This window comes from Melopsittacus undulatus, chromosome 10, assembly GCF_012275295.1.
Source record: "Melopsittacus undulatus isolate bMelUnd1 chromosome 10, bMelUnd1.mat.Z, whole genome shotgun sequence".
NCBI lineage: Eukaryota > Metazoa > Chordata > Aves > Psittaciformes > Psittaculidae > Melopsittacus > Melopsittacus undulatus.
The window spans coordinates 27045614-27067189 of record NC_047536.1 but is presented as its reverse complement, the minus strand read 5'-3'; the positions used below and the strand labels follow the sequence as shown (position 1 = coordinate 27067189).

Sequence of the window (21576 nt, the reverse complement as noted above, 5' to 3'; positions counted from 1 at the left end):
TGCCTGGCTCTTTTCCTCTCCTGACAGCCTTACAAGTAACATAGGGAGGAAGGAAAAAACACAAAGCTGTCTGCCTCTCAAGGGAGCCAAATTCACTAGGAATCACTGCAGGCAGCAGTCAAATCTGCTTGGTTTCTTTGTATCACATGAAATTTCTGATGAAGCTCAGTTTGCACACAAGGTTTATAAAAGATGCTAAAAATGACCCCACAGCTCTGTGGATTCATTGCTGTTGTATGAGGAAAGAGAAACAAACTGCAACTTAGATATAAATGTATATTATATATAAAAAGCGATGGCAATCTGCCCTCTTGCTAAGGCTTGAGTGGCAGTCGTAGGCCTAACCTGTGCTTCTGTTTCTACACTTGCCCCTGGATATGGACAAGAGAAAAAAAAAAGCTTCCATCTATTTAATGCTCTGAGGAACCACTATTTGCATCAGTAACATAAAGCCTTACAGAAACTCAGATTTTTGGTATGCTGAATTCTTTCCTATTTACATTTCAGGTTTCAGTGAAGGAGGCACAGTAAATTTAGGATGTCATCAAAAATGCAGGAAGAAAAAAAATAGTATATATTCTTTGTGTGCTCTGAGTAGTCTATAACTGATAACATATAATATGAGGTGTTTATCTTGTGACCACTATGCTGGTTCCCACCCACCCAGTGGTCTATGTTGATTTTTTCCTTACAGGGATTTCCCACCTTGCAGGGATGTCCCACCCCTTTGAGGCAGGAGCTGAACCAGCATCATGGCCAGCAGGTTACTCTGGTAAACTGGCACCACCTCCACTTTTCCTTAATAAACACACTGTAATTTGTAGGTGGTTCAGTACCTGCTGCAGGAAAAGCTGAGTCATCCCCACAGCCAAGGCATGAACCTCTAAACCAGGGGTGTGGGAACAATTATAGCTCTCCCATAGTAAGCAGTACCTGCCCATAAATCAGTACCCTGAGGCCCAAGTTTTCTTTGTCCGAAAAGTTGCTGTTTGGCTTTAGTCCTGCAAGCTACTTGTGAAGGTGCACTCCATGTAAGCACAGATCTCACATGGCAACAGTTTGCAGGCTGCTGCTTAAATCAGCTGAAAACTGACCAGAAAGATAAGATCAAGTACACGTACAAGGCCCTTAAAAAACCCTCCAAGTGACTGCCTCTTCTCTGTCTTCTTGAAGGAGGGTTCCTTTGAAGCGTCTCCTCCGTTCTGGATGGAGTCGGTTTCGGCTGCTTGCTGCTCCCTGGAGTCTGGCTGCTCCCTGGTTTCCTGTTTGCTGCCTTTCTGCTTGCTCAGCTCCACTGTAGACTTCTTGTCTTTTGAACTCTCTTTGCTCTTTTGGCCCACAGGTTCACTTTCAGCTGGGGCAACTGGCCTCTCTGTGGAGTTTAATGTCTAAAGCAGTTTCAAACAAGGGTTATTTTTAGTGCGAAATGTAAACATTTTGGAAGGCAATCCATAAATATATTAAAAAATGAAAGGCCACCTGGCAGGGAGAAATCCTGCTGTCCAACAGGTTTTCATTTACAGAGTTCGGGATGAACTCCTGCAGCTTTGACTTAGGGAAGTACTCCCAGGGAGCCGACAAAATTACTTGCAGGATTAAACCATCCCTGCATAGACTTGTTTTACTTACATATATGTCTATGCTGAATCTGTTTTAGGAGGCAGAGGACAACATGGAAAGATGCAGAGAATTACAAGCATGCACTGCCAATTGAGACTCCCCCAGCTTTTGCATCCCAGGCTGCGGAAAGCACTCAAAAAGTGCAAGGGAAAGATTTGTAAGGAAAAAAAAAAGAAAGACACCATAAAGCAAAAGATAAAAATCAACTCCTCTATAAAACTGCAGCACTCCACCAAAAAATTAACACAGGGTTTGGTTATGGAAGGTCACAGCATCATTTCACCTACAAGTACAAAAGAAGAGATAGCAAATATTCCAAAGACAAACACAATGACAGAGCAGCTGTTTATAGTACAAGGAAAGATTCTGAAGCTCAGAGAAGCAAGGGATATGTTTGAAGTTGACAGGAGAAAAATTGTATCTGGCAAACAAAGGATGAGACAATTAAACTGTCACTGCAAGTGACTAGGTATGGTTTTAATAGGAAATCTGTTTGCAAATGGGATTTTCTGTTTTTCTTATGCAAAAAATTATACTGCTTTATTAACATAACAATTAAAATAGCACATAAATTTGCCGTGTTGAAAAGCTGGAAATCTTACATCTGCCCTTAAAGCACAGCCCAGAGCTGAATGCTGTGTAATTTTACTTTGGCGATTTTACCATTAGTCTTGAGATATTTGGCATTCTAGAGGCATAAGGTTATATGCTTACATGACAAGCTTTGCTTTCCTTAGAAACAAAAGCATTTTTAAATATCACGATTTCAGAGAAAAACCTGAAAGCAGAAACTCCAGGGAAACAGAATGCAAACACACCTCTTATATCTATTTCAAAAACCCCTCAAGCCATGCTAACGCTGGAGAAACAGGAATGAGAGGGGGTAGCAATACTACAGCTGACCTGTTTTAACTTGATTCACGTTTCTTCCACACCCAATCTTAACCCTCCCTCCATTTAAATTATAGAACCAGCAACCATTTAATTCATTCAGTCTTGACCAGCAGGCTAAAGTCCTCAACAAAATACGTGCTTGTATTTAACTATTTCCTTTCCCAGAGAACAGACATATGTGGGTATATATTTGCTAACATCTGGATTTGTCTGCTTTTCGGCTTAAAAAACATGGTCCTGAAGCTAGTCTTTGCTCTACTTCTGTGGGATTTACATGGAGACAATACATGAAACCTGGAGATGTGGGTGATCAGCAGCCCTACACATCACAGCCAGGCACCGAGTGTCGATAGTTTACTAATGAACATTTAGTAATGTCAGACTGCAGGAGAACTGACATCTGGGACTGCACAGACACCATACACTACCTGTGTCTTGCTCACCTTGCTTGAAGAGAGAGACCTGCCTGGATTCACTTTTGAGTGTCTGAGTGATGCAGGAGCTCCCCCAGTACAAAGCCAAGCAGAACTTCATAAACCCAACTTTAGCTCTGCCTCTTTCTTTCTGACTCATTTTAACTATCTGAGGAGAAGCAGTCAGTTGCTGGCCCCATCAATTAGTTTGACAAGACCCTTCTTGCTCCCACTTACCTTAGTTTGCTTTTGAAATGTTTCTCTTTTGGTACAACTGCAAATGTGCACATGTAGTTCAAAAATAACCACAGCACCCAAAACACAGCTATGAAACTGGGTATGTCCGAGTTGAAAGGTGCCAGAATAACTCTTATTAACACTCTGAAATCTGTGGGTTTACTCTGCAGGTGTAAAATTAGACCCAAGTCTTCCTCATCACATGTGCTTGATTGTGTAGGTACCTGAGAGTTAACAGTATTGCAGCCAAATCTGGCCTGGATGCAACAGGACTATTTCTGTGAGCAGGTTTGGGCCTTTGATGTTAGTCAAACAAAACACTTAAAAAAAAGTAATTCATAATACATTTTCCAGGCAAAATAAGAAAAAAGTTCAAATCAGATAATCCCTGAGGTGTTTCATATTAACTTTGAAAGGCAGGAAATTGGCATATTTTATATTGATGGGAGCAGCTCAGGAAACACAAAGTGAAGCCTATGAATAATGAAAAATGTTAATGTTTCTTATTCTAAAGAGGAATCTGCACCTGACAGATTGTTTTTACTCTCTCAATGTTAACAGAGGCACTGAAAAAAGATTACCAGGTTAGTATTCTTCCCCATCATGTTACAGGAGACTTTAATCCAAGGCTGCTCTTTAAGCACCAGGGGCAGACCCCGAAATTTCTACAGATTCTGGAAAAGTGTTGTTATGATTTCTGCAGCATACAGAATGGCAGTGATGAAAGGCAAAGGAAAATCATGGCATTCCAGAGATGCCACAGCACAACTGAACAAAACCCTCTAAATTTCACAAAAATTCTAAAAAAGGAAAAGGTCAGCAGTAGATACAGTCTGCCTTGAGTTTGTGTAATAAAACTGTTAAGTTACACCAGTGCAAGCAAGAGAAGAAGAAAGAGTAATAACTTCACTAAGAAAAGCCTGGAATGAAATTGGCTGCTAATTGAAATAACAAAAAGTAGATCCAGGACTGTAACTTTTAGTCACTTACATAAGGTTGTTGTATGACAGAAGGAATAAATGTCACAAGACAAGATCTATATTTGGGACGCTTTTAGAGAAATAATTCATAAAGATGAACCTTACTATCATAGGACATCATGAAAACAGGAAAAGTGAGAAAATAATTTCACTAATAATTAAAAAAGAAAATAAAAGGAGAAATTCTGAACAGCCAGTTTTCAATACTTCAGTTTTACTCAGGTTAAAGGAAACCCTATAACTATACACAGAACTTGTGTTTTATCTCTCATTACTAAATGCAATTATTCTGGATACCTTGACTTGCAACAGATGAGGGTTTGACTTTCTGACATTTATATTTGTATTTCTAATGAAGATGTGATTTTTCTGAATAAATTTTAAAGCCATAAAGAATATACTGTAAAGGTCACATCCAAACTTTTGGTTTACCTTTTACAAACATAGAATGCAATAAACAAAAACTGAATAAGAAGAAGCCTTTTCATGGCTTTTATTAAATTGCAGTGACCAGTTTTCATTTTCACTTCCATTTCTCATCTGTAGAGTTTCCACCTAATTGGTCCCTTCCTCAGCAGACAAGTGAATCAAAGTAAAAATAATTCTAGCTGTGTGCATTTAGTTTCATTGCCTAAGCCAAGGCACATGGGGAAATAAAATAATGGCAAGAGGGATAGGAATAAAATTGAATATAAATCCACTATTTTAAGAAAAGGAACATACCTGGATTATTTATTTTTAAAAATCTGATAGCAACTTTAAAATTTATTTAATAGTATGAATAGATAAAAAAAAGATAAGTAATGAAATATGTAAATATTTAAAGCTCAGTGAGCATGTAGCACTTTTTTGTTTCAGTGACTTTAGCATTCCAAAAGCTAGAGCTGTATGGAAGTAGGTGACAACAACCCATTACCAAAAGATGAAAATATCCAGGCATTTACCTCTTCTGAACTGGTTGTCCCTGGCCACTGACTAAAATGACAAAGGATTATAGGGCTCCTAACTGGGTTCCTGTTTGAGGCATTAATTCAATATGAAAACACACAAGAGTCAAAATATGCAGGGTTTGATATAAGGATACTCTTTACAACACAAAACCAAACCCAGACATTTCAGAAACTCTACCAATGTTTTTGAAATGCCCACATCTCCAAGGTAGATTTCTGCTTGTTCTTTTCTATGTGAAGTGACTGTCTCTGGCAAGTCAATTTTTTCCTTTAAGGCCTGAGAAACATGAACAAGGTCTCCGTGGACCAGAGATCAGAGCAGGCAGTAAACAAGACAGTGCTATCAGCCCTGCCAGTGTAGTTTTCTAGGAAAGAGCTTCTACTTGCTTTTCAGAGGTAAATCTGTCTCAGAAGATCTAGTGGGACTTCCTTTCTATTTAACGATCATACTAAGTGCATATCCCATGAATAGTTAAAACCCACTCAGCTTTATATATATATATATATATTTATATTTTATCATCAGCATCCATTTTTCCCAGTTTCTGCTTTCCAGTTTATACTTTCTCTCTATATCCATCAAAGTAATGGATCTTCTTGGTGCCCACTTTTCCCAGCACGGACAATGAGAGCAGACCCTGAGGCTGTAGCACTGGCAGGTCATTCCAATCAAACTCTGAAATAGGTTTTTAAGATATGATCCCCTGTTTCTATCTAGATTTAAAAATGAGAAAAACCCATTTGACAAAACTAGTGCAATGAATAAACATTACAAGATTTCTGACAGTTAGACTGAGGTTTAGCTACAATTAATGCTATAAAAGAAACAAAAGCAATGGTATGTATATTTTTAATTAAAAACCATGTTAGAGAGTTCAATGTAATATTCCCCTGCTAAGCTACAGAGCTTAGCAGTAAAGCACAAAATAAACTCCAGAATTTCAAAGTGCTCAAATTTAAATGTCATTTTTCATTGCCTAAGTTCAATGAAAACAATGAAAGGATGTGACTTTTGTTCTAAAGATAGATCAGGCGGATTTGTGGTTTTCTGCAGCTTGTAGATTTGTTACTTGAAGCACAACAGTATCAGCTTGATCCTATGTATGCTGTTACTGCAAGGACCAGTTTCAGTCTCTGATTTTCCTATGAAACCACAGGAAATCAATACGTAGCAGCAGCATGATAGAAAATTAAACCACTCCATGACAACTCATTACTGTCACAAACTGTGGGGGAAAATCTCTTCCTGGAGCATGCCACTGCTCAGCCTCTTGCATGTTTATGCTCGTGACTCTTTATCTGTGTAACAGGTTGCAGAAATGGAGGGGAGGAAGCATAGTGTGGTCTGTCTTAACATTACAGGATAGAAACTAAGTCCAGAGTGTATGAAGATGTACTGTGATAAGATCTAGTTTGCATTTCTATTTCAGTAAGTCTTTAAATGCCTTAAAAAGTTTGTGTTATAACAAGCAACTACTTTGCTACATTTCCCCCCAAAAAAAAAAAAAATCACAGAAAAAAAAGAAAAAAAGCTATTTTAGCCAACCTTTAGTAATCCATTTTTTTTTTTTTTTTTTTAATAAGTAAGATTGTGTCGGACAAAGTTGCCTCTTGCCTTCTGTGAAACACATATGTAAGGATGACAAGGACTTCTCTTTAGAGCACTGCTGACCTCTTATCCTTGCCTCTGGTAATTTAGGATTGCTGCTGCTGAAAGGTTCCTTTCCAGGCAGCAGGGATGGATCAGTGTATCTTTAAATGGAGGAGTGGCGACAAGAAATAGACATGCTACACGGAGCATCACCCATATGAAGACAGGCTGAGAAAGTTGGGGCTGTTCAGCCTGGAGAAGAGAAGGCTGCGTGGAGACCTCATAGCAGCCTTCCAGTATCTGAAGGGGGACTACAGGGATGCTGGGCAGGGACTATTCATTAGGGACTGTAGTGACAGGACAAGAGGTAATGGGTTGAAACTTAAACAGCAGAGGTTTAGATGGGATATAAGGAAGAAATTCTTTACTGTTAGGGTGATGAGGTACTGGAATGGGTTGCCCAGGGAGGTTGTGAATGCTCCATCCCTGGCAGTGTTCAAGGCTGGGTTGGATGAAGCCTTGGGTGATATGGTTTAGTGTGAGGTGTCCCTGCCCATGGCAGAGGGGTTGGAACCGAATGATCTTAAGGTCCTTTCCAACCCTAACTACTCTATGATTCTATGATTCTCATGAGTAATGAAGGAACATTAAATTGGAACAGCATAAAATAGTTAACTTGATTCCAAATGCTATTTCTTATGTATAAGCTTATTTGTGTGCACAAGCAGGCCAGCATAAACACTGCTGAAATTTGGAAAAGGTCCTTTTTGTTATTCCAGAAAGATACATTCTCCTTGGGAATATCTTCATTAATCCAGAGAATAGAACATTTTATTTGTCAAGACCATACTCAATGCTATCTCAGACCACGCATGTCAGCTTCCCAGCTGAGGACAAAGGCTACAGCCTCAGTTAACAGTTGGTAATTCTGATTAAAAATTGCCATTTTACACCCTGTCGTCACAAAATATCTCAAACCAGCCAGGCATTTTTTATTTATCTTACCTAGCTCTTTAGTTTATATTCCATGGTGAAAAGCAGTGACTTTCAGGGCTCACATCATCTGACATGTCCTAGATCTTACAGGGTTCTCAGACCTGCTCACCTCTACTCAATGCTTTTAAAGAGAATTCGGGGTGACTAGCTCAGGTGTAGCCATTTCTATCAAGACATCTGCACTGGGGTTGATGTATCTCACCCTGTAAATAATAAGACAGCTCTTTGATTTTGATTAATGTGGCATGAGTGACTTTAATTTGTAAGCATAGGATTTCACATTCATGTAGGTGTGGCATAGATATTGTGGCTATGCTATTCCTTCATCTCTTATTGAATCACAGGGATTTAAACTAATACTTTCTATTTTTCTATAATTTCCCAACAGCTTTTATAGCATTAGCTAACCCTCTCCATTTTAACCACAGCAGTGATTTTTGTGACCTTTGCAATTGCAAACAATTCATCACAAATAAGAAGAGACATCTGTACTGAGCAAGTCATCAGGCAGTCTTTGAGACACTCACTGCCTTTTGCAAAGCAAATTACTCCTAGTTCTCACAATGGCTATCCTTGTGTCAGTAATGGTGACTACAGGGCTAGTAAATCTAAATGTCTACTTGCTATCAGCCTGGGCTTGTGCTCTCTGAGAAGAATATGTCAAAACTGAGGCACATGGAGAATAACAGACTTGCCGTCTGAGGCTTGCAATAGACTGAAGTAGAACTAAACTTAATTTCTGAGTCCCAGTCTTGGATCCCAAGAAGAACATAAGCTACCTTAGGCAACTGAGTGGCTGACCTGTGTCACCTGTGGGTGCTACTGGAACACCTTGGGATCATCTTCCGCAGGCAGAAGAGAAACCCAGTAAACAATCATATTAATGTGAAATTAAAAGTCAGTCCCTTTCAGGAGCCAGAGCAGTACTCCACCTATTGCCAGAATGGGTATTAAACAACAGAGTATTATCAAAGAAGTCCTGCTTCCTTTGCTTTTCCTTGTGAGGAAAATCAAGCCTGTGTTGGGAGTCTTAAACATTTCATGCATTTTTAGCACTCACCACTAGTTCGAAAGCTTTACAGAAGTTAGTTGTTTAGCAGTGGCTCAAAATCCTTCTGTCTGCCTTAGGAATTGGAGGTACTGACTATCCAGTCAGCACAAAGCTGTAGAGCAGCTACATAGCTCTGATTGTGTGCAACAGCAAGGCAGTGATCCCGTAATCTCAAAGTTATTCAGAGGAAACAGCATGACATACTTCAAGGACAATAAATACATTAAAATAATCCACAATCTGTTTGGAATTGATAGCCAAAAGTAGAGCAAACAAATATTAAAAGCTTCAAAAAGCTGCAAAACCAGTTCTACTGTTAGTACAGTTCTGTTTCCCACGTAAGTAGATGTTTGCCTATATACCAGTTCTGTCTTTCTAGGCCAAAATCTGGCTTAAACCCCTGCTCTGATCAGAACAGCATTTTACATCTACTACTTTTATCACAGCTCTTTTTTCTTCCATGGTGACTAAGACGGGTGTGGAACAGCTTTATTTGTTTTAATCCGCTCTAGTTTTTTGGGTAGGGTGACATGATTTGAAGTCATGGTTGCCACAGACATGAGGGTTTCATATACACTGCTCCTGAGTCAGCTTCTACATGCCTGGCACGTGCCATGGTGAGAAGCCTTTATGCAGGATGACCACAGCTCCACTCAGATTTAGGAATAAGGTTGAGATTTTCCCAAACTGACTAATTTTGTAGAGTTTTGTGTGGAACTAAAGGCACGTTGGGTGCATAATTCTTAACTGACATCAAGAATTTTAGCTTGGATCCTCAGATACACCCGTGACTTTGTAATAAAGTAACTCTGAAGAGCAAAGAAGTAAATGTACCCATTGTGGGGTGGGCTATCAAAAACCTGAAAATAAAAGAAACACCAATGTTTTGGAAATTAAAAATAAATCAGTATTTGAGCTGTTGCATGTACCTTCTATGATCTGACTCAGGACTTTTAACCTTTGACAAGGTGGCTGTTTACAGCTATATGTACCAGCATGTACCTGTGAGCTATGCACCTGCGCTATTTACTACAATGTGTAGTAAGAAACTATGTTTTCCACATTTTAATGTATAGGCTACTCTGACAGCCACATAAGGCAACTGCCTGAAAATAACCCAGTATTGATTAAAAATAGAAATCTCCCATACATATTTTAAACTTTGCCAAAATAGATCAATTGCTATAGAAATCCTCAAGGGCAACTTTAATCAGAGAAGTGTTAATTCTGAACTTAGATTATTTTCTTTCTTGGCCACTTCTCTAGACTCTTTCAAGTAATACTGTCTGGCTGTCATTTGTATACAAATGATAGAATACCAGACTGGCTTGGGTTGGAAAGGCCCTTAAAAGCTCATCCAGTTCCAAGCCCCTGCCAGGGGCAGGGACGCCTTCCAATAGAGTAGGTTGCTCCAAGCCCTGTCCAACCTGGTCTTGAACATATATGTTAGCATATGCTCATATATATATACACACATATACATATATATATATATGTATAAAGCCAATCCATCAGGATAGCTTTACAGATAACCACAAGATGACACCAGTCATGTTATCAAATCACTGCTTTCCTTTTTCCCTCCAGTCTTCTGGGAACAACTGGATACTACTTTGTGCCTTTATTTTCTGTCTAGCATACTGTACCTCTGAAGCAGCAATCCCACCCTTTTACATGCAGCTTAGCTAACCTACACAGGCTGCCAAAATAAGCTCCACGCCTAAAAATACAACCCTCTGCGGCAAGCACGAGGTTTAACAAAGGTGCAGCGCAGGGACAGAAGATGCTGCCGTGCCTGATGGCGACGGTTGCCTCCAGAAGCCCGGGCCCCGCAGCACCCACCGGACGCGGTTCGCGCAGCTGGAGCGCTCCGGGGAGGCTCGGAGCCCTCGGGCCGCCCTGTGGCACCTCGCGGGGGAGCAGGGTCAGCGCCGAGCCCCGGGGCTGTTCCCGGGAGAGCCACGAGAGGGAGATGCAGAACGCGGCACGGGAGGCGGCGGACACAGGGAGGGGGCAAATGGCGGCGGGGTGGGGGGCCAAAAATGGCGGCCGGGGGAAGGTCCCACAGCAGCAGGGGCCGCTGGACGCCGGCATAGCTCTGCTGCAGCACGCTATGGACACGTCTTTTCAAGAGATTTTGTGAAGAATTACGACCCATCCTCGCAGCACACACATTGCTGTAAACTCTTAAAACCAACTGCTTGCTTACCAGTTTGAAAAACTTCCTCAGGTTTGCTTTGGGGGTTTTACTTTCTTCTCTTCTGGGTTTCACTTCTGCGGCTTCTGGGTTCTTACTGTCGTCCTTGTCAGGAGCCGCTGCTTCTGGAGACATCTCTGCTTTCTCATTGCTTACCATCTCAGCGTCTTCCGATGTGTTCTGGGGTTGTTTTTATGGTGAATAGTAAGAAAGTGGGGAAAAATAAAATACAATAAAATTCAGGCCTAACCAGTGAGGTTTTGGTTTTTAAAAGAGGTTACAACCGAAGTCCTGCAGCAGTGCAATATGGTGGTTTATCACTAACAAGTGTGGCACGAAAGCATTACCAGATTCACTCTATCTGTATGTGTCTCTTCAGGACCTCGATTCATCCCTGTTGAAAATGGCATTTATATAGGCTGGAGGGATTTTAAGCTCTTGTTTATACTGAAGAAATAGTCTTTCCTAAGTTGCAGTGCCAGATCCCAAACACAATAATTAATCTTTGATTACAGCTGAAAATATAAATGAAATCACATACAGTAGTAGATGCCATTCAGGCAAAACTGATAAAATACAAGAAAGATCACACCCAGGATCCTGCACACCAGAACACAAATAGGATTAATTAAACCACACCATGGACATTGTTAAAACTGTTTAACACCCTTCTTGGTGACATACAGAACATACCAGCCACAGTGTTCCCAGACTGGTCACATTAATGTTAGCTCCTATTCCCAGTTGTAAAGATATAAATGACTTCTTGAGGTACAAGGTAGTTAAGTAGCTCATCTATTACTTCACCTAATCCCATGGGTCACAGTCACCCGCTTTGATAGTGCTGACCCTCATCTTAGTTCAAGAAAAGCCGGTGGGAACTCAGCAACGTTGCCTCTATAGAAGGATTTTGGGTCCCACTGAGCCTTTGTGAATTACTGGAAAGTTCCTTCTATTAAAACAGCACTTCAACCAGAGGCATGTGGTGTGTACATTCCTCTGAAATATGGATCCCCATAAGATTTATTGATTAATCTCCTGCACTTTTCATTCCACAGCCCTCTCGAGGCTATCCTGGGAATGCTGAATGTGTTTAACCAGACAAGACTTGTGCAGAGCAGAATACATGAGCAGTAGGCACACTGCTGCCGTAGGAGGTGGAGGTACAACTGGGCAGGAGGCTGCACAGGCATTTCCTTAGCTGATTACACTGCCCTGGTAAATAACATTCTTCTGTGTCCTCAAGAACCACTAATTAATTCCCATGCCACTGTAACTGCGTAAAGGCGTATCTTCCCTTCTGCCATAAAAAGAAGCTATTATGCTAATAACAAGGTAATTTGACCTGGAGCAAGCCCTTGATCATTTTGCAGCATGTTACAGAAAGGTGCAGAACATTATAAAAGCAGGATATGTTACAACCTATGCCTCCAATACTGAGTCAAACAGAAGCAGTTACCCTAGGTATTGGTATTTCAACCCATACTGCTGCTTAAAAATACAGCACAGTTACAGTTGAAGTGTATATTATGGTTACTATAGGAAAGAACTGCTGTAAATAAATCTCAGAATGATAGCTCACAATTTCTACATGCAGTAACTCACGTATAAATTCATACTTGTAGCTCTTTAGATCAAATTAATTTTAGCCACATGAACATGAGAACAATTTAAAAGGTAATACCAAAGATTCACCCCAACCCCAGATACTGACTCCGGGAATGGTAAAAAATGGATGCCTCCTCCAGCATCCATACAGTACTACTGCCCTCATGTACTTTTCCAGTTGCCTTCAACTTGGTGATTCCTATATAGTATCTTTGGTTTAATAGCCCTTGATGGAATTTTTCCTATAGAAATTTAGCTAGACATTTTCTGGGTTGATAGACATTCCTGGTATCCAGCAGCATCCTGTGGCAGAAGATTCTACAGCTAAAATATGTTTTTTATTTTGTTTGCTTGTTTTGAAAAGTAGTTTATTTCTGTCACCAAATAATTTTATTTGATACTCTGCTTTTATTTTGAGCGATGACTGATCTTTCCTGTTCACCTTTTATGTTACAGTAGTCATTCTGTATGCTGCTGTCATCTTTCTTTGAACTAATTTATGTAAGTTCTTTATAGAGAAGCCATTTCAATACATTTATACATTTTTCTCTCAGTAGAATTTAGTTCTATTATATGATTTTTGGGTTGAAGGGAACCCCACATGCAACATGGGGACTCCCCGTGAACTTCTACAGCAGCATGAAAAATTTTGCTTTGTTCTTTACTCCTCTTTTGTGGAAGAAATGAACATTTTGGGGGTAGGGTAAGGGGGAGAAAATTATGAGGGAATAAATACGCCTTGTCTCCGGCTGCCTAAGATGACTGTGGCCCACCCTGCTTCCCCCTGGAATTGCAGATTTAATTTATATTTATGAACATTTTTGAGATAATCAATCTATAATAATTTTAATCTATATTTCTGCCTATTCACACATACATATAATCAATTCACCATCTATTTGCTTGAAGGAAAGATTCATTGCGTGAGTTGAAACAGTGGCTCAATAAAGCAGCAACCTCGCTTCTAGGAGCTCATCATTCAAAGATCACAGTTTAGGATCATATTACTGCTGCACTGTTACAGCTGCAACCCAAATGAGTTTTGTCTCAAGCTATGTCTATGCAGTGTTAGTGACACTGCTGATAACAAATGCGTCCTGGGGCGAAATGCCAAACTCTGAAAAGCACTGTCTATTGAAATAAAAAGCTAAATGATAGTCAACTGTTCAGAGAGATTGATTAAAGTATTCAGTGACTCTTTTGTACTTTTCCTCCATAGGAAACTTTAGGAAAGTTTAAATCCTGTTTTAGAATACCTTATTTTTGCCTTTTTTTTAAAAAAAAAGTATATATCCAATGTACCTTTACAGTTACATTAACTTGATAGTATTAGACATATCCAGATTGTCACTGAAGTTACAGGTTATCTTGTTTGAGATCTTAGCCTTGCTATTAAAAAAGTTATGATAAATTTCTTATCATTATCTGCAGGAATCATTCTTGTATACCCATCTCCTTCTGTAAGACTGGATTAATTGATGCTGAAGATTTTCTTTTATGGTTCTATGGTTTTGTGGTATCAAAGATACCTCTGGAGGTGTAGTCTAATCTCCTGCTCAAAGCTGCTGAGAAACTTGTCAAGTTGAGCTTTTGGTAACTGCAGGACTGGAGGTTCCGCAGTTTGTGTGCAGTCACATCAGGGTATTCAGATGTGCTGGGACAAAGAGAAACTCTAGAGACATCACAAAATCCTCTTAAATAAGACTGACCAAGGTGGCAGGTTCTTGGAGACTGACGATACATAATCATAGTATATTGCATACTTTTGAGAGGCAGAAAAGGTATGCTCTCTTAGTAGGTGGGAAAACCCCTTCTAGTATAGAAGGTTTTCTGACATACTTTGAAGAACAGAGTTTTTAATCTTCGTTCCTGTTTCCCCTGAGAAACTAGAAGAAATATTTCCATTTGTGCACTCAAGAAAATCACCTAGGTGTTTCTTGCAGGAATTGAAAGTCTACTAGGAAGAGCCTGACAAAGATGAAGTCAGTAAACTTCAAATGATGTTACATTAACCTAAACTGTTCTATAGAGCAGTGGGTTCAGTTTCTTCATTTCACATGGGAGAAAATGAAAAGTTTTATCAACTTTTGTGACTAGTTTTGGGAAGAAAATGCAATTTGTTTATAGTAATAATTTATAAACAGCTTAATGAGTCTTTGATACATAAATATTCACATTAAAGCAAGTTATCTCCTTATAACTATAAACTACATCAACTGAGGCTGCTGCATTTGTGGGCCCAAATTCCGCCTCCAGTTTCCTTAGACGTGGATTGTAAGAACCTCGACTTAAGTCAGCAGCTGTTGCTGTTATGCACCACAGAGACAGAAGTGCTGTTGGGTTATTTTATTTTTCTTTTATTAAAGGCACTCTGCCAAGCTTAGAAAACATTTCAAGATACATTTGTTTGAAGGAAGATGAGCGCCATCCTTTGTTCTCCCTATTACAGAGCTAGCTTTGTTTTCTTTTCCAAAGTAATATTTTAACTTATCTGTGCTAGCAGTGTTCTAGAAGAGTTTTACTAGGCTATGTTTGCAAAACATTCTTCCATCTCTTCAATGACAGTGGTCCTAATTTAATCTCAGTAATAATCTGACTTAAAACAGTTGTGGTGAAAAGTTTGTGTCTACTCTTTAAGTCATCTGGTTCTTAAAACCCTCTTATAGTTTTGTAAAACTGTTGCTATAGCATTTTCTTATGTAGGTGCTTGACCGTATAAATAGTTGCCTGGTGAGAGTGTAACTTATTTTGTAACCCAGATAACTTTGATAGGAGTTTTCCTTTTGCTTGCTGTGTCTTTCCTCAAAATTGATGTAAACACTATACCCTACTTTGATCTTGTGCTGGAGTCTGAACTAGCACTCTCCGCTACGTTTCATTAGACACAAGGAACAGTTCATGTTTTCCTGGGTCATACCTTCTTTATGAAGCAGCTTTACTTTTATCTTAAAAATATATAGGAGAGATGACCTTTTGCTCAAGAAATTTCCACTTAAAAGGGCAGTCATGCTTGAGATCTGTTCCTGTCGCTTACAGACTCACAGGCAGGAAGCAGGGAGGGTTAGAAAGGCTTTAACCCACCTTCCTGCCCTCCTTTGCCAAAGCAAAGAGGTTGCTGCAGTTAAGGTAGCTCTGCTTTAGCCATGAACATGCTCTCAGTCCTCTACCCTAAAGCCCCCTGTGACCTGCAGCTGCTGCCTAAAGGTGCCACTCAGCAGATCTTGAGTTATAACAGCTCAGACTATTAACCAATTAGTATTAACCATAGTTAAACCACACTGGTCTTTAAATAGCCCAGGAGCTAACTCACAAATCCTGCTGGTTTTATTTGCTGGGTTGAGGTGGTTTGGTTAAGGCTCTCCCTGATGCCAGGAAGGCAGGTATCTCAGTAATCAGGTTGTGAAATGGTCCCCAAAAGCCCATTTGCTTATTGTCCTCTACACTCCCAAAGCCAGGGGGATTCTCTTTCAAGTCCCTTCACCCAGCAAAAACCATCGAGAATCCCCTTTTCTCCTGCCTGGTAGGTGGTATATTCCAGGATAAGAACAGAAACTCAGTAACTCATAGATAATTTTGACATTTATCCTATACATTCCACCCAGATATTTGTCTTTGCCTTCCTATGGCAGAGTATGGTTGCAGACTCAGAAAAAAAGGTGTTATTCTGCTTCACTTAACAGCTAACCAGTTTGCTGTTTGTATGATCAGTACATAAATACCCCTCTGTAAAAAGGCAGTGATTTTTTCTGCATTTGTATGGCAACAAAATTGCAACAGGTTAAAAATTCTAGTTCTTGAAAAAAGTACCTGTTTTTAAAAGATAACTCCCAGAGCAGTCTAAATAATACTCCCTAAATCACCTTCCTCCATTTACTGGCATGCTTGAATCAGATATAAATGAAGCATTTAGTTTTTCTGCCCAGATCAAATATCTACAAGGTCTTGAAACCAGGTTTCCAACACAAATATTGGAAATTACTAACTGTAATTTTCTTTTAATATTACTTAGTATTTGCAAAAAAGAAAAAAAAAGATGTTAGTATGACAAGCATTTGAGTAACAGTTATGAAATCTCTTGAAATTCAGGAAATGGGGCAAACACGGAGTGGTTTCCATCTAAGGAGCTGAATTAGGATTTTTTTCTTCCCCTTTTACACATTTATTCATCTGTAGTCAGAGCAACAGCATTAACTGCAGTGTGTTGACAGGCACTTCGTTAGCTTTCCTTTGAAGCAGAAGCCCATCAGAAGGCAGACGTTTAAGAGACTGTGTGGAAAGAGATACGTTTGGATCTAAATCCCAGATCTATTGAGTGTTTTGGTTGCTATTTGTTATTTCAAAAGAAAAGCTACATGTGATTCTGAATTGTACACCTATTTGGAACAGTCACTAGCTTTGATTCTCTGTCCTAGCAAAAGGGCAGTATATTAAGTGTGCCAGAAAGAAAAATCACTGCAGAAAAAGAAGACAGATCTTCGAACTAAGATGGGTTTGAGGCTGACCTGTAGTCTAAGGACTTTTTTTTCCCCACATTTATCCTTGGGTTTTTTTTTTTTTTTTACTCCAAGCTGACTGGGTCACCAAGGTCTTTCATCAAAGGAAATAGAATATTATTCTCTGTCAAGAAAATCCAGTAAAGCAACATCTGCCTTTTCTAGGTAAAGATTCAATGCTCAAGCAGGTAGGTATTTTTTTAAGTTCATAGAATGGTTTGGGTTGGAAAGAACCTTAAAGCTCATGCAGTTCCAACCCCCTGCCATGGGAAGGGACACCTTCCACTAGAGCAACTTGCTCCAACCGCTGTCCAGCCTGGCCCTGAACACTGCCAGGGATGGGGCAGCCCCAGCTCCTGTGGGCACCCTGCACCAGCACCTCAGCACCCTCACAGGGAAGAACTGCCTAAGAGCTTATCTCAGTCTCCCTTCTGGCAGATTAAAGCCATTCCCGTTGTCCTGTCCCTACATCCCTTGTCCAAAGCCCCTCTCCAGGTTTCCTGTAGCCCCTTTAGGCACTGGAGCTGTGCTAAGGAGCCTTCTCTTCTCCAGGCTGAACCAGCCCAGCTCTCTCAACCTGTCTCCAGAGTAGAGCTGCTCCAGCCCTTGCAGCATCTCTGTTGCCTTCTCTGGACTCTCTCCAACAGCTCCACGTCCCTCTTGTGCTGTTGCCCCAGAGTTGGACCAGGACTGCAGGGGGTTTTCTATCCAGAGTGCAGCAGAGGGGGAGAATCCCCTCCATGACCTGCCACTCATGCTCTGGGGATGCATCCCAGCATAGAATTGGTTTCTGGGCTGCAGGCACACATTGCGGAGACCAAATTCAGTTAATCCAGAAAACTTGCAAAAATATTTGATTTTAGCACAAATCCAGACCCAAGAAATTCTAATGACACAGAAGTGGGTTCATTTTACCCATTTCAGATTTCACATACTATTGTGATTCAGTGCATTTGTGTAAATGATTTAACTAGTCCTTAATAGTTTTGGTAGTAACCAAAACCTAGAGTTACAGAGAGTTCTCTACAACACTTTCCACTGATGGAAGCAGCTGATATTCACTGAGGGCAGAACCTATTCACTGAGGGCAGAACCTACATTATGAGGAATGATAAAATATCTATAACTGGGTTAGTTTGTATCCATCTTTCAAAATAAAGTTCTGAAATCTTACCAAAGCCTCACCAGATTAATTTTTTTTAAATCAACTATCACCACGAATTTCTCCTTCACAGGAATTATTTTTACTATTTTTTTCCCCAGGAATATGTTCTTTTCTCACATGCTTTTTCTTTTTTAAACAAAAAAGACCTTGTTACTTGATTATAAAATTACTGAACTTCAGACGGGATTTATTGCTCTCAACTTTACATTGAAATTGCATACAACTGCCTGCCAGAATACTTCTTTTTTTTTCTTACTTCATCCTGATGTTCAGTATACATCCTGCTTCCCATCTCCATTTTCAAATAAGCCAGACTACTTAGAGGAGGAGGTTTCTAGAGCAATAATATCTACATAAAGCCCTTCCCTCTCCCTCCTCTTCACAACTTTCCTCTCATTCTACATACCTGATTTGCCCAGTTCCACAGGAAATTAAGTCCCAAGTAACAAATGTCTCAAGCTTAGACTGTTTTCAAATGTATTTACTCTAAATAGCTAAATACCCTCCTTTCTTAAAATCTAAGCAACATACTCAAACTGTATCTCCAGTAATGCTGTTGAGTAGGGAAAACACAGCTAAAGAAGCTGTAGGGCTAGTTGCTCAGTCAGCATCTGTGTGTTTGGAAACAGTTCATTTCTGGGATTTGAACTTGAACAGAAGCCCAGGAAAGCAGTTATTCAACGTGCAGTGATTCAGTAAAGTTTAATACAGCTCTTCTCTTAAATGGAACAAGAAAAGTGTAAGCCTTCAGCTTATAAACCTAAGAATCATGGAAACAGGAACCACGTTTTCAAAGTTAGTCCTAATTTTAGTTAAAATCATTATTTAACTTGAGGAAAAATGTGTCTTCCCAAGCAATCATCCTCAGTTTGCAAGCCCAAGGACTGATCCACTCTGGTATGGAACTTTTTCTATTCGGTAAGAATAGACCCACCAGATTTTCAGATTCCAGGTTTTCAGACCTGATAAAACCTAAAAGCAAACAGTTCTCATGAAAATGAAATTTGTTTTTATAGCTGCATCTATATTAACAATATAATTTGGTAAAGAATGCTATAATTTCTGTGGGTTTTTTTAACAAATGAGTTGAATTGCCAGAGAACAACATTGCTGCTCCCATAATATCGTTAAACAAAATACCACTGACAGGTTTAAAAGGCTTCTTCACAAGATTTTTTCTGCAGCAGTCTAACTCTTATTACTAGCCATGTGCATATGTGACTGCCCAAAACTCACATGTTTGTACATGCATGTATTGTTTATGCCCCTCTTGCATTTAGCATATGGGATATGCTCAACTTTGCAGATTTGACAGCTTTACTATATTGACTTAACAATAACAGTAGATGCTGTGTGACGATGGAGCTGTGGGATGGACCAGCTCTGAAATCCAGACATACCTTTTTCCAGAAGAGCTTGCTCAGAGGCATGGGAGCAGATGATGATCTCTCCTTCGTCACCTCTTTAGGGGCATCGCTGGCCACTGCTTGCTGTTGGGCTGCAGCCTCGGGGGCTTTTGTACTCTGCTTAGTTGCCTGTGGCTCTTGCGAGGGAGGGACATTTTTGTCTGATTTTACAGAGGTAACAGGCTGCTGTTCAATGCTCTGGAAGGAATCATGAACACACAGGCTATTGGAAATGTGCAAAGAAGATACTCCAGCAAACTCAGGCATCATCTGGTATAAGAAACAAGCACACAGCAGACCACCATTGCACAGGACACACAAGGCAACAAGGTGCAGCTCCTGAGCTGTGTCCCTGTTCCTTTCAAATGAGTGTCTTGAACAGAGGAAGCAGATTACATAGCAACCCACCACTTGTAACTGAAATGGTTAATTGCTAAATTAAAACACTGTATTAAAGACTAAAAACCACAGTGAGAAGAAATCCTCTTTAACTGCATTACTCATACAGATAACTTGAATCATCTTACTCACTTTGGTATTAGTTGTCTGTTGGGTCTCTTTTGCAGCCTGAAGGGAAACAAAACACAAAGACAAGTCTGTCTCCAGCAGTGTCAGTGCTCACAGTTACACAGTTCAGGAATTGTCTGTGTCACGGATTATTTTATTTTTAGTGAATGTTTGTGAAAGTCCTGGCTCCTGCAACCATGGAAACTGATCCCTAGCACAGGCGAGGCTGCCTGAAGGGACTGCCAGCTCTCATCCTTCTACCTGCAGCAGCTTTGCAGCCATGTGTCAAATTGCTTTGTGCTCACGCTGCCGTGCTTGCAGTCCTCAATTTGTTCTTTACAAGTGTGTGCCTTTACATGTGCGTTCCCAGCTTCTTCACGTGAGACATTGCACAGGGTTTTAAGATACTGAGAGATTTCTGAGTTGGGTCTGCATCTGCAAATTCCAGTGCACATATACAAGCTAGAGCTGGGTCTTTTCCACTTGGGAATTGCATACCAGTCAGGGACGTGCTAACAGCGCCTCTGAGACGGGAAGCTTTGCTTTCTGGGATACAAAACATAGGCAGATGTCTGCCTGGAAACAAAGGGCATAGAACAGCAGTGGCTTTATAACTCAGGAGTTGCAGCTCTACAAAGAGCAGCTCTGCAGGTGCTGGAGATTGGTTTAGTCCATCCACTCACACTTTTGTGTGGGAGGTGGGATTCACAATGATGGGTTTCCTGGTTTCATCAGAATACGCAAAGCCAGGAGGAATCCAGTTTGTTTAAACTCTTTCTTGGCCAGTGGTTCACACCAGTATCTATTGACCCTAGCATCCAGCATACCTTACACTCAAGACTGGTATCTAAGCCATATAAAAATGAACAGCAAGCCACAACCTCAAGTCAATGGGAGTGCAGCACCTCTGGTTCTAGGCAGCCTGCCACATGCTTTGTGGATCTCTTGAAAGAATAGACGAGAGTTCTTTTGCAGGAGCCAAGAACTTCCTTGTGTGGTTAAATTTATTAAACAAAGTAAATAGTAAGTAGTAGTAAGATAGTAATGCCACAAGCCTTCAATACTAATGCTGAAAATAAGTAGTTAGCCCTTCTTTTCCAAGTAAAAGTTCCATAAATCAGTACAGTTAAACTGCCAAACCAGCATGCAGTGTAAGGCAAATATACATGGATGGGAATAAAATGAGACAGGGACCCAACTGTCAAATGCCATCCAAACTCAGTCTTTGAAGTCAAATGGCCAAATCCCATTCCAGCAGCTTATGTTATGCTTTATATTAGGATGCACATTGCTGTTTGAAAACAACATTCACAACTTGCTTTAAAGTTAATACTCATGTAAACAACAAGACACTGGAAAACAATGGTTTTGTTAACCTAATAGTCAATCTGTTCTTAACTAAGGTACAGAGAAGTGCGTTTTGGAAGACTTGCAGAGAAAGACCTTTCAGAGGAGACAGTGAAGTGCT

General features: G+C 40.2%; 1 protein-coding gene across 1 annotated transcript in view; it reads right to left on the bottom strand.

Moving 5' to 3' along the window:
• Positions 1 to 21576, bottom strand: part of BCAS1 (brain enriched myelin associated protein 1) — a 47179-nt gene that overhangs the window by 4615 nt on the left and 20988 nt on the right. The window contains exons 7-10 of the mRNA XM_034067101.1: positions 20133 to 20168; positions 19596 to 19799; positions 10942 to 11109; positions 1122 to 1388 (exon numbers count right to left, since the gene is read on the bottom strand). Of these exons, the coding sequence (XP_033922992.1) occupies positions 1122 to 1388; positions 10942 to 11109; positions 19596 to 19799; positions 20133 to 20168 (675 nt within the window). The remainder of the gene's footprint in view (positions 1 to 1121; positions 1389 to 10941; positions 11110 to 19595; positions 19800 to 20132; positions 20169 to 21576) is intronic.